The following is a 15,098-nucleotide window of genomic DNA, read 5'->3' as shown; positions in this document are numbered from 1 at the left end:
CCCAAAGTTATTATAACATTTTCGTATTCGTTGGCTCAACTTTAGGGACTTAAAGATAATTTTGATTTGTTGGTTCATTATGTTAAGTGTCCAAACGTCTCAACCACTAACTGTAATCAAAAGAAGGGGTTATTTTGAGTATCATCATTACATGATTACATTATAGAATGTACATTTCTATAATATAGATATGTACAATGTTTATAAAACTTTAGGGACCTTATAACTTACAGCCTAATATCCTCTCCCTACCTTGAATTATTATCAATTAAATCACAAAACCTTATCCCAAACTGACCTTGGAGTAAACAATGTAACGCGGCATTATTCATGCAATGCGCACCAACCAAAACAAAAACATTGCACATGACAACAGACAGCTTTCATTTCATTTCGCGGAAAAAGTTTTTGATAAGGAACTTTATTAATATAATAAACACAACTTTTTATTAAGAAATAATAATAATTTTAATATATTTTGCTTTAGATAAGTAAATATTTCAAAAATAATTGCCCTTATAAGAATGTCGACAACGCATAAAACTATATTAATTTTAGTTAATTTAAATAAAGTTGAATTTGTGATTATGTTAACGCATAAAACTCGGTTAATTTTAGTTTAATTTTTCTTAATAAAATATTTTGATTTTAATTGTGTTAACTCAAATTAAGTGAAATTCTCCCAAACGATAAATTTTCTTAAAATACTAAAGAAATTTAAGTAAGATATTTTTTGGGTACCGTTATATTTCAAAGTATGACGAAATAGTTGTTTATTACACTAGTTCCCAAAGTTTTATAATATCGGTTTCTTATTTGTTGCCTCAACAACTTTGGGGACTTTAGTTAATTTTGATTGATTTATTCTTTAAGTGGAATGTTTCAACGTTTCAACCACTTAATTTACCCTACAGAAGGGGTAATTTTGCGTGTCATCATTTGGGATGTTCAACAATTCATCGGCCATTCTTTTATCCCTTTAGATCCCTTGTTATTTAACACATAAAGGCTATTTTTCAGATTTTTTGTTGCATTTCCAAATGATATTATTTTGTTAATAATGGACGAAAAAGAATATCTCAACGTAGATACGGGAAAAGGTAATTTTATTATTCATTGTTTTTTAGTAGCGAAGCTACTGTGTTCTTCTTTTTGTCTGTCCGTTCGTCAGTGTGTAACGCTATTGGGAGGGGGGGGGGGCATAGTTTTCCTGCTGCTATTTGATATGGACAACTAAAATGTCTATTGGGGATTCCCTGAACAACCAAGCATCCATATTTTAGGTATTGGGTCCGTCGGTCGTGCTTCTAAAGAACAGAACATCTGCTCTATATTTCACTTTGTCCGTTTGACTATTAAGAATGTATTTCGCTACTTCTGGAGTAGTTGGTATCCTTGTTTTAATTCAATTATCTCATTAATAGTTTGGTTACTATGGAAAGGAAATATTTATAGCATTAGTCACAAATTGGAATTCCAATTCATTATTAAGTAGTTACTATGTTTTGTTTATGATAAACAAGTGTGCTTTTTTTTTATGTTATAATAGATATGTTTCAAAGACATCTTCTAACCTAAAATAGAATTAAGAAAATATGTAAGTAAGTAATTTAGAGGTTTTGGGAAACGGGATGCATGATTTGTAAATTCGACTCACAATCAGAGAGAGAAGGGACAATGGGCTGTTTATTACACTAGTCCCTAAAGTTTTATAATTGCGTTTTCGGTATTATCCTCTTAGAAATTGAAAAAAAAGAGGATAACGCCGCGTTTTCTTATTTGTTAGCTTAACAACTTTTGGTACTTTGATTGGTTAGACCTTTAAGTTTAGTGTCCAAACGTTACAAACATTAATTTTATATAATATCACTAATTTATCTGCTCTTGCCTTATCCCTTTTGATCCCTGTTGTGCAATTAAATTATTTCCAATCTTTTCTAGAATGGAGAACGCGCCTAACGACAGCGGATGGCTCCAGTATTGAGTTGGATCCGAGTCTCCTAGATCCTAATCCTTCACCTAGAAGTGCCAGGTATAGCTTTTACAGTATGGCTTCAAAACCGATTAATATTCTCTGGAATAGAACAACCGGTTCTCAACCATACTGAAAAATCAGGTATAGCATCGTAGTATAGACAATTTTTTACGAATATTAAAATTAACAAAGCTGGTACCTAGGTTGGTATTAATTTTAGGATTTTTTTGTTTTTTGTTTTTTAGTTTCAGCGAATTTTGATCGGGTTCGAAGCCTTATTAGAAATGTATTTCTGTACGTTCACACAAATCTTTATTCCTTATTTTTGAGATAAAAGTTATAATTTTGTAAAAACGGGGTTTAAACATATTTTCCGATTCCCATCTTTCAGCTACATGTATATAATCATCGTTGATTTTAATCTAAATATTTGGACCATGAAAAGAAAAAGAAGTAGCGAGTTTCGTCGTATTTTAACAATAGCTTTTGATAGGGTATTTCAAGTTAGGTGAATGTTAATGATTGCCCCGCAGTGCAGTGGTTAGAAATAGGAGAAAAGTTACTGTGAATATACGACGAAACCCACCACCTTGTTTTCTTTCCATTATCCAAAATGTTTTCTTTTAAGGAACGAAGACGATGAAAATGCTGAAATGTATGATCCTCTGGACGATTTGGGACGTACACCTCCCAGGACATCCATGATGAAGTGAGTACATTTATACAGGGATCTTAGGGGATAAGACAATTACCTACAAATTGATGTACATCTTCTGCAAAAATGATTCCCTCTTCTGTAGATTGCAATTATTAGTTTAGACAATCAACTTATTGAATCAACCAATCAAAGGTCCCCAAAGCCAACAAATAAGAAATCGTTATTATAGAACTTTGGGGACTACCATAATAAACAGCCTAATGCCCCCTACCTGCCTGAGATTTTCATCTATTTACCAGGGAGGGAAGAGACATTGTATTGTAAAATACATAGGTACCAAAAGTTTTATAATCACGTTATTGATTGATTGATTAATTTGATTGATTAGCCATAGTCTCTTAGGGTTTGGACCTAAGTAGTCATGGAGTAGGCTGAGACACTTTTGTATAGCCACTAGGGCTATCAAGCTCCACGTTCAATCACATTATGACTTGACCCTCTTTCTCATGAGAGCTACTCATTATTACCTCACCCTCGCCGAGTATGGCAGGTGTCCCAAATTAAGTCACCGTAATAAATGACGCTCTCCGCAGAGGAGCTTGGGATAAGGTTAGTACTGATATTATGTACTTGACTATTAAGTATCCAAACTTACTCAATAATCCCCTTCTTACACAACCAGGAGAAGTTGCGTGAATGTATTCAACTGAGAAATTCGAGTTGCCACATGGGGACTAGAACTCGAACTCTCATCACCGTAACTCAGTGCGTTACCACTGAGCTACGACGCCCCTATATAATCACGTTATCTTATTCGTTGGCTTACAGTTATGGATACCCTCATTGATTTTTGTATTCTAACAATCAATTCTACAAAAATCACAAAACCTTTTAAAGTAAGGTGGAAGTATATTTTGTTATTTCATGTGTAAATAACTGCAATCATATCTCCAAGGGTTTTTTTTACTCCCTTGTCAGATAACACAAACAGCGGCTTGGGTAAATCCTCTAACTTGACTAATGGTCATAAATGAGGTGTCTAGTCGCAATTATTTACTTATGACTGACTTTATGTTCTATTTTGCATTATGATTAATTGTAATTGTTTTTTCTTCTATAAATTTACATAAACGTTGTCATATGTATAATAATTGAATTTGAAATATACATACATGTAATTGAAGAGGGGTGGATAAGAAGGGGAGGGGAAGGGTTTTGTGGGGGAAATTTTTCTTTAGAATTGTTTGTCAGAATCACATTCCCTTTTTCATATAAACTAGTAGTGTTCAAACTTTTCATTAATAGATTTATCTACATAAAGGGCAATCTTGTTTATTATCATTAGGAATATATTTCATACCAATTTATCGTCCAATGTTTTATCAATTAAGAGTTAAAAAAGTATGGGTAGAATTTAGAAAGCTAATTGTGATTATAGGCATGGATCTTCAGGAATAAGACAATTGATGATGAATGTATATACATCAGTAATCATGATTATCGAGCTTGGGGTATGGTCGGACCTCCACGTGGTCCAAGCCGGGAACATCCATCCGGATGGCTAACCGACCAGGAGGCCAGAGGAGACAAAACTGTAATGTACAGGGCAACCTGGAACCTGCAGCCGTCTTTTTTTGGCAACGGAGGGGGAGATCAGTAGCCGAGTTCTCTCTCTCCTTAAAAACATGTAGGCCAGACACTGTTAGTGCAAACGCACGAGCAGTAGGCAGTGTACTAACGGTACAGAACGCCCTAGAAGAAGAAGAAGAATCATGATTATTAAAGTACCTAGATTAAAATTAGTGGTTAAAAAGTATGAACATTGAAAACTTTTTGTGTCTTTTTAAACTTTTCCAATTTTATTATTTAATACTTACCTTATCGTTTTAGGAATCGAAAATGGTCGCACGATAGAAAATATGCTAAAGAAATGGAGAAAAGAATTCAAGGTAAAGATTATTATTTAAGAAAACAGAAAATTTGAAAATATTCAATCCTTATATAAAAGTAATAGGATTTTTATCTGTTTGTGTGTGGCATAAGATCTCGCTAACCGCTGTATTGATATGGTTTCACCTTTACAGTATAGCTTGCTATAGGCCCAGAGAAGGTTTTTAACTGTTTTAGGGGAGGGTACATACACCCCCTAAGGATAAATTGAGACCCTTTTGTCTTAGCCGCTAGTGTATATAATATATAAAAATCCTTCTATATACCTAAAGAAGTAAGCTATTTTTGTCTGTAGCGTAGGATCTCGCTAACCTCTGAACCGAAATGGTTGTCCTATGCAGTAAAGCTTCTTATAGATCAAGGGAAGTTTTTTAAAAACTATTTTTAGGAGGATATCTCTTCCCCCCCCCCTCAATGTTTATCCCTTTCCTTTTTAAAACTGAAATGAAAATGGGGGGTAGTCCCCCCTCAACTTAAGTGGCCCCAGAGTCTTCTATGGTTATAGCCGCTAGTATTATATGAACTAGATATAAGAAATCTAATTTATCGTAATGGACCGAACTTTTTTATATTTGTATATTTCATCTAATAACAAAGATGGATCATGGAAAGAAAACGAAGTAGCGAGTTTTGTCGTATTTTCACAGTAGCTTATGATTGGTTATTTTAGGTCAGGTAAATGTTTGCCCCGCAGGCTTAGGAAATTGGCCCCGCATGGGCTAGAAATATGAGAAAAGCTACTGTGAAAATACGACGAAACCCGCTACTTAGTTTTCTTTCCATGATCCATCAATAAATAATCCTTGTTACCGCAGGTCCAAAGTCTCCCTCAGCCCGACAGCTTAGAACCAAATCACTTCAGTTTGCACTCAGAGGAGGCAACTCTCCAAAAGCTAGCAAAGCTAGAAGGGTAGGTCTTACTTTTGTTCCAGTGACTTAAAGGGATAAGACAAAGGTCCATAAATTAAAGTACATCTCCAATGATTATGCACAAAATTACCCCTCAGCCCGACAGCTCAGGATAAAGTCACTTCAGTTTGCATTCAGAGGAGGCAATTCTACAAAAGCTAGCAAAGCTAGAAGGGTATGTTTTACTATTGTTTTTCAGAGGTTTAAATCTTCAGACCTAGTTAAATTTCTTTCCCCTCGCTCTTCTTTTTTTGTTTAGGTACCTACCTATCTAATTTACTCAATAAAATTCAGAATATTTTCGTACCTATTTTTTTTCAACTCTCTCTCCCTCTCCTTTTGGGAGTTGCACCAGGGAACTAAAAGGATAACACAATGGCCGATAAATTGTTGCACATCCCCTTCTGTAGATCATAAGTTTTAGTTGCAACTTTGGACACTCAATTTAATGAACCAACCAATCAAAATTCAATCAAAGTCCCCAAGGTTGTTAGGGCAACGAAAAAGAAAACATTATTTTAAAACCTTGGGGAATAATAGTGCAATAAACAACCCAATGTCCCCTCCCACCAGGCATTATGAAATTTTTTACTTTATTTAAGAATCAACAATCTCTGAAGACCCAGACAAACCTGCGAGATTTTATCCAGGATGATCCAAACCAGTTTGAATACAGCCTAGAGGATTCAGGTAAGGCTTGTCCAGTATGGCTTCGAACCTGTTTAATATCCACTGGATAAGAACTGGTCCTGAGACATACTTAAAATCATGTATCGTTTCGCATTGTAAACAATTTTCTATGAATATTAAAATAGAAACCATAACATTAATAATCGGGACTAACAAGTTACAAAACCGAAAGTATTCTAATAATTCTTCATTTTACTATCCGCGCAAAGCTGATTAATATACGATGCTATAACTAACTTGGTACTATCTTTTTATGTCAAGGACATGAAACGAGGGAGGGGATTTCGGACTAGGTATAAATCACATAGATAACTAAAGTTGTATATTTGTTTGTTAGAAAATTTTGGTTAGGTACTTTTTAATTTTATCAAATTTTGATTGGTTGGTTGCACACTATTTGTGTCCAAATATTTCAATTAATCGTTAGGGATATGTATCTATTTATCGCCCATTCTTTTATCCCTTAAAAACACAGAATGTGGGTTGCTAGAAAGTAGTAGTTTTTTTTATTTTCTTTAAGTGTTAACTTATAATATCAAATTATCATATTTGATAGGTATAATCTTTAACTGGCCACAAAATCACAAACTAGAAATATCATACTTTGAACACTCCAAAATAAATAAACTGTTTGGTATTTTTTACTCAAACATATTTTATTAGGTATAAAAATTTTAGAAAGAAGGTGTATCAACTTTTTTTTTTATAGCTAGCCGGTTCTTTTAGTAAGTAGTAGATGTAAAATTTTTCATAGAATTCAGATATGCAATCGGTTTTTTTTGTAGACCTCTTATTTTTTAAGTAATTTAAGTTTTAAAAAAAAAAATTAAGTCGATTTTAAGGTACTAAAATGCCACAAAAAAAAGAAAGAAAATGGCCATTATGAACAAAAATAGCAAGATCTTTAATTTGACACCTTACTTTTTCAATTCTGTCAGGTAATTATTGAAAAAATCGATTTTTTTAAACCCACGAGAATAAAAACTTTGAACTTAATTTTATCATTTCACAGGTAAAAAAATATGGGTTCATATATACCTTTAGAATCAGAAAAATATTACGAATCCATTGTAAGCAAAATTGAAAAAAAAAGTTTACAATAAAGTATATAAACTACAATAAAAGGAATTATATGAAAATATCATATTATATTATACAGGCAACGTCTTAATTCTTGAATTGAGTATAAAAATGGGAAGGGGGTAAAGAGGGGGTAAAAAAGGGAAGACGAAAGTGTTGCCTGAACAAAAAATATAATTGGCCATTTGTTTATTTTTTTACTTTTTTTCAATTTTGCTTACAATGGATTCGTAATATTTTTCTGATTCTAAAGGTATATATGAACCCATATTTTTTTACCTGTGAAATGATAAAATTAAGTTCAAAGTTTTTATTCTCGTGGGTTTAAAAAAATCAATTTTTCAATAATTACCTGACAAAATTCAAAAAGTAAGGTGTCAAATTAAAGATCTTACTATTTTTGTACATAATGGACATTTTCTTCCTTTTTTTTTGTTTTTTAGTACCTTAAAATCGACTTAATCTTTTTTTAAAAAACTTAAATTACTTAAAAAATAAGAGGTCTACAAAAAAACCGATTGCATATCTGAATTCTATGAAAAATTTTACATCTACTACTTACTAAAAGAACCGGCTAGCTATAAAAAAAAAAGTTGATACACCTTCTTTCGAAATTATTAGGTATTTAAATAGGTTCCTACTTTATTTTCTTTTTACTAAAATTAATAGAAATATATTAAGTTAATCCTAAAAAAGTACTCGACTTAAAAATGAATTCACGAACCTTTAATTAAAGAGTAGCTTTACTTTGTTCCATGTTTTAAATTATAAAAAAAAAACTAATTTCAAGTTTAATAGCGATCAGACAAGCATTTCATGATAGGCGTACTAACATACAGACCTTAAATATATAATAGCTTCACTCATAAAAATAAGGGATAGTGGGGACAATGGGCTGTTTATTACACTAGTCCCTAAAGTTTTGTTATTCGTTGGCTTACCAACTTTGGAGACTTGAGTGAATTTTGATTGTCTTAGTCAATAAAATTTTGTGTTTAAACTTTTCAACCAGTAATTGTAATCTACGCAAGGGGTAATTTTGTGTATTAATATTTGGGATGTACATCAATTCATTGGCTTATATTGTCTTATCCCTTTAGATCCCTGCATAAAAATACTTATTGTAATGTAAGCTTACGGCCATAAGACTCTTTATCCTCAGATAATAAAAGATTATCAAAGATAATGTTGAGGCAGGGATCTAAAAGGATAAGACAATGGTCGATAAATTGATGTACATCCTCAATAATGATGCACAAAATTACACCTTCTATAAATTATAATTATTGGTGAAACGTGTGAACACATAACTTAATGAATCAACCAATCAAAATAAAATTAAAAGTTCCCAAAGTTTCTAAGCCAACGAACAAGAAAACTTTATTATAAAACTTTGGGGACTGGTGTAATAAACAGCCCAATGTCCCCTTCCTCCCTCCCTGATGTTAAAGCCTCTTTTCGCAGTACTATATTTTTATCTCTTTTTTTATTAAAAGAAAGAACATGAATGTTTAAGGTTTGGGTTAATGTTAATAGCACAATGTAATAAACCCCCCTCAACCACCCCGTACAAAAATATTTCCTCCCCTAACCCCTAAAATATTATACCCATTAAGTGATGTTTTAATTTGACCCTCAAAATTAAACATTTTGGGGATAACCCCGGCCCAAGTAATCCACAAAATCCTTATACTAAAGTAACAGGATGTTTGTCTGTGTATCTGTCTGTGTGTCTGTACCGAAGGATCTCGCTAACCGCTGAACCAATCGGGTACTCCTTAACAGGGTAGCTTCTCATAGGTCCCGGGAAGGTTTATAACTATTTTCTTGGGGGGTGGGACACCCCCAACCCCCCAAAAAATTAAAAATCCCCCCCCCCCAAAAAAAAATTCTTTTTTAAAATTTTTAACTAAAATTAAAATTTGTTTTTGCCCCCCCCCCAAATTTTTTTTAAAACTTTTTCTTTTAACATCTAAAATAAGAAATTGAATTATTAAATTCGACTCCCTCCTTCTCAAGTGCCCCTAGAGGCCTCTAGGGGCGTAGCCGCTAGTAAGTATATATTGTAAATAGTACCTACCAATAAGTAATAAGAGAATTTACTCTCCCTTTTAAAAAATCTACAAAACATATCTCAGAATTGATTTCCATTTTTCATTATTAAATTGGAAATTTTGAATTTAATCTAGATAATAATCTAAAAGGTTTTGGATCATGACTAGAAAACAAAGTTTCGGGCTTCGTCGTATTTTCACAGTAGCTTTTGATAGGTTATGTTACTGAAAATACGACGCAACCCGTTTCTTCGTTTTCTTTCTATGACCCAAGGTTTTCAATCATAACAAAAATTTGGTTTAGTCCCTTTCGTGGCAACGCCCTTACGGGGCGATTCTTCGTATTTTCACAGTAGCTTTTCTCCTATTTCTAGCCCCTGCGGAGCTCTAACCTTTCGGGGCCAATTGCCTAACCCTGCGGGGCAATCACCTAACCTAAAATAACCTTTAAAAAGCCATTTTGAAAATTCGATGGGTCGCCCCTTAAGGGGTGTTGCCATGAAAGGGACTATACCCCAGAATTGTTTTCCATGTTTCATTGTCTTCTTTCCATGACCCAAGTTTTCCAATCATAACAAAAATTTACATGAAAAAACTTGATATAGAAATCTGTACTCATGTCTCATCATAATCTAAATATTCTTTAAATATCTCTGTTTATAACGTATCTTGCTATGTTACTATGGGAAAATGATATATATCAGGAGTCTAATTTGTAAGGAAAGTTAATGTAACATGAGTAGCGTAGCAACTCTTGCGTTCTTATTTCTTTATTATGTACTAGCGGCTTTGCCCCCTATAGGCCTCTAGGGGCACTTGAGAGAAGGGGTGGGAGGTTGGAGGTCTACTCTCGATATGGCAGTTTAGTTTTAGAAAGGGTGAAGTTGCCCTCCCCCAAAAATAGTTATAAATCTCCCCGTGACCTATAAAAAGCTTTATTTATAAGAAGAAACATATCGGTCTAGCATGGCCTTTCGGTATTAACACACAGACAGACAAACAAACATTGTAACAATGATTTAGATAGTTTCACGAATTTTGAATCTTAGTTTGAATTAGTTATACTTACATTATTTTTCCATTTTATTAAAACAATTACATGGAAAGATTATGTGTTCAAGTTACCATATAGTTTTCATCAAACTTTGAAATATGTTACACTTGTCTTCCTTTTTCGGCTACGCAGATTAAAAACAGGCATATCATGTCAATATACCTACGCCTAATGTCAAGCAGTTTTCTTTCTACTATTTATTTTGGAGGATTTTGTATTCCAGGAAAAAATATTTCATTGATAAATAGGAAAAAAGCGAAAATCTGCATATTTTCGCGTGCCACTTAATTTTCCGCTAATTTTCTTGCTATTTATCCCGAAATCATTAACTTTGTTTTCGCGATTTAAATTTTTTTCCAAATAAACCCATTAAAATAAAGTAGTTTACATACTAAAGGAATAATGTTTAATTCCATATCTTTAAAGCAACAGTATTTTATCAGTCTACCACATACTGACGTACGGACGAATACGCTTTAGGATTTTGAAAGAAATAATTAATTAATAATTAAAGAATAATAATTAAAAATCCGTTAAAAACATTTTGTGAAAACTTTGCATTTGGTGAAATATCATTGCCGCTTCAATTCCTGTGTTTCCCCTTCATATGATTATCTTGATAGACCACAAGGTCTACAAAGAGAGGGGTAGGTTTCTGGTAGAATCCGTAAAGGTTTGTGTTTTAAGGCTTATAAATAGTAGTAGAACGTTAATATTCACTAAATATATGTGTATTTCTTATTGAATAGAACTATAGACAAAATTTTTTTTTAAAATTAACATAAATTTTTATCGTTCTACTACTGTTTTTAACTTATAACACATAACCTTTACGGATTTTACCAGAAACCTATTCCTCTCTTATTAACAGAATCAGCACTGTCCTAATTAATTTACTTACATTACTCATTCTTTTTATTTTTTTTTGCTATTGTGTACTTTTGGTTGATAATATTTAATAAACACTTTGCAGCCGTGACACTTTAGCGGAGGTTATGAAACACCTTTTCATGCATACTTCCATGTGACAAACTGAAAGAAAAAGTTCTTCATAAATAAAGAAATCTGTAACAACTAAAAATTAAAATCTATGGGGGGAAAGTTAGAAAACTTTACTCTAAATCCTAAATGTAGAACTTTATATGTAGTTACCTAGTAGATAACACCTTTTTTTTTTTAAACTGTCAAGAATTATTTTAAGTCTTAGAAAAATATAAAATTATTTTTTATATTTCATTTCTTTTAGGCCTACACCTTTATTTCTGGAAGTTTTTTAACAGCTTTCCCAATACTTTACTTGTTTTTACCTCATACTTGCCTTCTGTCTTCAGGGAGATAGTATTCATTAATTATAATATTGATATTATAATAAAGCAACAGGATGTCTGTCTGTCTGTCTTTAATAACGGATCTCGCTAACCGCTGAACCGATATGGTTCTCCTCTTCAATGAAGCATCTTATAGGTCCAAGAAGAGTTTTAACTACTTTAGTGGAGGGTATCTAGATATTGAATTCGACAACCCAATTTTTTCATTTTAGTTTTAAAAAAGCAGTAATTTTTTTTCCAGTGGCAATTTTTCATGTGAGGGTGGTGTTATCCTCCCCACAAATAGTTTAAACCTTCCCAGGACATTTTAGAACCTGCATTGTAAAGAAGAACCATATCGGTTCAGCGGTTAGCAAGATCCATCAGTACAGACATATAAACAGAGATCCTGTTACATTATTATGAGGATAGATTTTTTATTCTTTGTTTCATGAAAAGATAAAAAATTAGTCAAATCAGAATTTTTTTTACAAGAATCGGGGGAAAAATTAATTTAACTGCTATTGTCCCCTTCTATCCCTTACAGTTGACAAATTATAAACAAGTTGAATTAAAATGTCGATAATTATTTATAACAGAGAGGGAGGGGACATTTAGCTGTTTATAACACTAGTCCCCAAAGTTTTATAACAACATTTTCTTATTCGTTGGTTCAATAACATTAGGGACTTTCTTTGAACTTTGATTGGTTGCTTCCTGAACTTGAGCGTCCAAACCACTAATTGTAATCTACAGAAGTGGTAATTTTGTGAATCATGACTGGGGATATACAAAAATTTATCGGCCATTGTCTTATTCCTTTAGATACCTGTATTTTTAATCGGCTGATAAAATGTACTAAACGACCTAATAACGTGTTACATTTTAGTGCAGCTTTTCTTTAACTCTGGTAGGTCTGTACGTCCGTTTGTATGTCATTTTTATTGGTACTGATCATTTGTACAACTACAATTTAAATGATATAATTAGGGATCTATAGGGATAGGACAATGGACGATAAATTGATAAACTTCCCCAATGATGATTACCCCTTCTTTAGATTACCATTAGTGGTTAAATAAAACGTTTGGACACTCAACCTAATGAACAAACCATTCAATATTCAATTTAAGTCCCCAAAGTTGTTAAGCCAATGTATAAGAATCCTTTATTATAAAACTTTGGGTACAAGTGTCAGTATCTTATCTACGTGATTTTGGCGGTAGATTATTTCATCATTTAATAAAAAAACGCATAAATAACCCAGTTTCAACTGGTATTAATTGTTAACCCTAGAACTTATATCAACAGATTTAAACAAGAATTGAAAAATAGGGTTAAACTTGAAACGTAATTTTTATCAGTTATCATATAAATTAGTCAAATTTAGCAACTAAAATAACATAGTTTTCTTGCATATAAATTGATTTTAAGGTTCCAAAAATCCTTATACTAAAGTAACAGGATGTTTGTGTGTCTGTGTGTTTGTAACAAAGGATCTCGCTAACCGCTGAACCGATCGGGTTCTCCTTAACAGGGTAGCTTCTCATAGGTCCCGGGAAGGTTTATAACTATTTTGGGGGAGGGTACCACCACCCTCCCAAGAGAAATAACAATAAAATAAAAATAAAAAAATGAAATATTTCCGCCGCATAGTGTCGCTAGCGTAGTCGCGCTGCGTAGAGACATGAATTTAACAGCTGATAACATAGACAAATTATTTCTCAAATTAGATATTTAAAATAAAAAAAACCGGCGTTATCCTCTTAGAAATTTTTTTTTCATTTTTTTTCAATTTTGTACCCCCCCCCCCCCCCCCTCCCCCCCCGACTACCGACGAACAACTATTTTAGGTTATGTTAGGTTTAAGGCTAGGGAGCCGAGCGCTGCGGCTAGGCAGGCAAGGGGGCCGAGCGCTGCGGCTAGGAGGCAAGGGGGCCGAGCGCTGCGGCTAGGCAGGCTAGGGAGCCGAGCGCTACGGCCAGAGTTCATAGTTCGCTATCGGGGGGGGGGGGGGGGGGGTGGGTTACTCAAATTTTCAATATTGAAAAAAATTTCTAAGAGGATAATACCAAAAAACCATTTAAATGCCACTAGAGGCATCTAGGTGCGTAGCCGCTAGTTATAAATAAAGTATATCCAGCTACAGACAACTTCCGATATTTTGTTTGTAGCTAAATATCTCGGAAATTACTTTCATAAATGGTTTGTATTTTTTGGGCAAGTTTAATAGTTGTCTAGGGGTGGTTTTAGGCTTTTTTCCTGACCTCCCCCCCTCCTTGAGGTTAGGGGCGAAGCAACTAGTTTTTGATATTTTATTTTTAAAATCTGGCTATTTTTCAAATTTAGCTAGGTTATGTAAACTCTTTATTATGAAATAGTGTTTATCTGCTCATTAGTAATATTTCTGCTTTTATAGTACAAAGTTATCAAGTGATCTATACATATTTATCAGGGATCTAAAGGGATAAGACAATGGCGGATTAATTGATGTACATCTTTAATGATGATACACAAAATTACCCCTTCTGTAGATTCAAATTGGTGGTTGAAACGTTTGAACACTCAACTTATAGAATTAGCCAATCAAAGTCGTCAAAGTTGTTAAGTCAACGAATAAGAAAACGTTATTATAAAACTTTAGGGACAAGTGGAATAAACAACCCATTATCCCCTCTCTCTTTGGCGTATACGCTTATTAGTAATATTTCTGCTTTTATAGTACAAAGTTATCAAGTGATCTACATAGATAGATAGCAGGGAGGGAGTGGGCTGTTTATTACACTAGTTCCCAAAGTTTTATAATAACGTTTTCTTATTCACTGGCTTAACAACTTTTGGGGACTTTAAATTAAGATTGGTTGATTCATTAAATTTAGTTTCCAAATGTTTCAACCACTATAGGGTAATATTGTTTATCATCATTGGGGATGTACATTTATCAGCCATTGTCTTATCCCTTTAGATCCCTGAGTGTTTATAGTTTTTATAAGCTCATTAGTAATATTTCTGCTTTTATAGTACATAGTTATCAAGTGATCTACATACATAGATAGATAGATATCATCTTAAGTAAATAACAATCAAGTTATTTAAGTTCCATTGACTAAAGTGAACTATGTTAAAAATAGTGTTGCAACTCTAAAATTTACATTGTCTGTTTGTTAGTCAGTTCGTAACGTGATTTTCACAATCTAAACATTTTCTAAAGTTTCACTGAGATTTGCTTCCACGTTAGGGTGCTAGACCTAATCATTATTTAGAGATTACCTAGACGGCTGAAATTTTAGAGATTAAATAAGTTTTTATTATACATATTTTTTTCACCAAGTTTGATTAAGATTTAAATCTTTGTTTGAGTGCTATATCGATTCATAAGATATTAACGTTTTCCTTACTAGCTAAGGCCCTAATCGAGAGG

General features: G+C 33.1%; 1 protein-coding gene across 1 annotated transcript in view; it reads left to right on the top strand.

Moving 5' to 3' along the window:
* Nucleotides 1-1,012: 1,012 nt before the first annotated feature.
* Nucleotides 1,013-15,098, top strand: part of Mekk1 (mitogen-activated protein kinase kinase kinase 4) — a 142,416-nt gene continuing 128,330 nt past the window's right edge. The window contains exons 1-6 of the mRNA XM_080146397.1: nt 1,013-1,100; nt 1,942-2,032; nt 2,604-2,684; nt 4,524-4,582; nt 5,399-5,493; nt 6,095-6,182. Of these exons, the coding sequence (XP_080002523.1) occupies nt 1,061-1,100; nt 1,942-2,032; nt 2,604-2,684; nt 4,524-4,582; nt 5,399-5,493; nt 6,095-6,182 (454 nt within the window). The 5' untranslated portion in view covers nt 1,013-1,060. The remainder of the gene's footprint in view (nt 1,101-1,941; nt 2,033-2,603; nt 2,685-4,523; nt 4,583-5,398; nt 5,494-6,094; nt 6,183-15,098) is intronic.

This window comes from Acartia tonsa, chromosome 13 (genome assembly GCF_053477335.1).
Source record: "Acartia tonsa isolate MP-2025a chromosome 13, ASM5347733v1, whole genome shotgun sequence".
Taxonomy (NCBI): Eukaryota; Metazoa; Arthropoda; class Copepoda; order Calanoida; family Acartiidae; genus Acartia; species Acartia tonsa.
The sequence above is the reverse complement of the archived record's forward strand: the minus strand, read 5'-3'. Positions and strand labels throughout refer to the sequence as shown.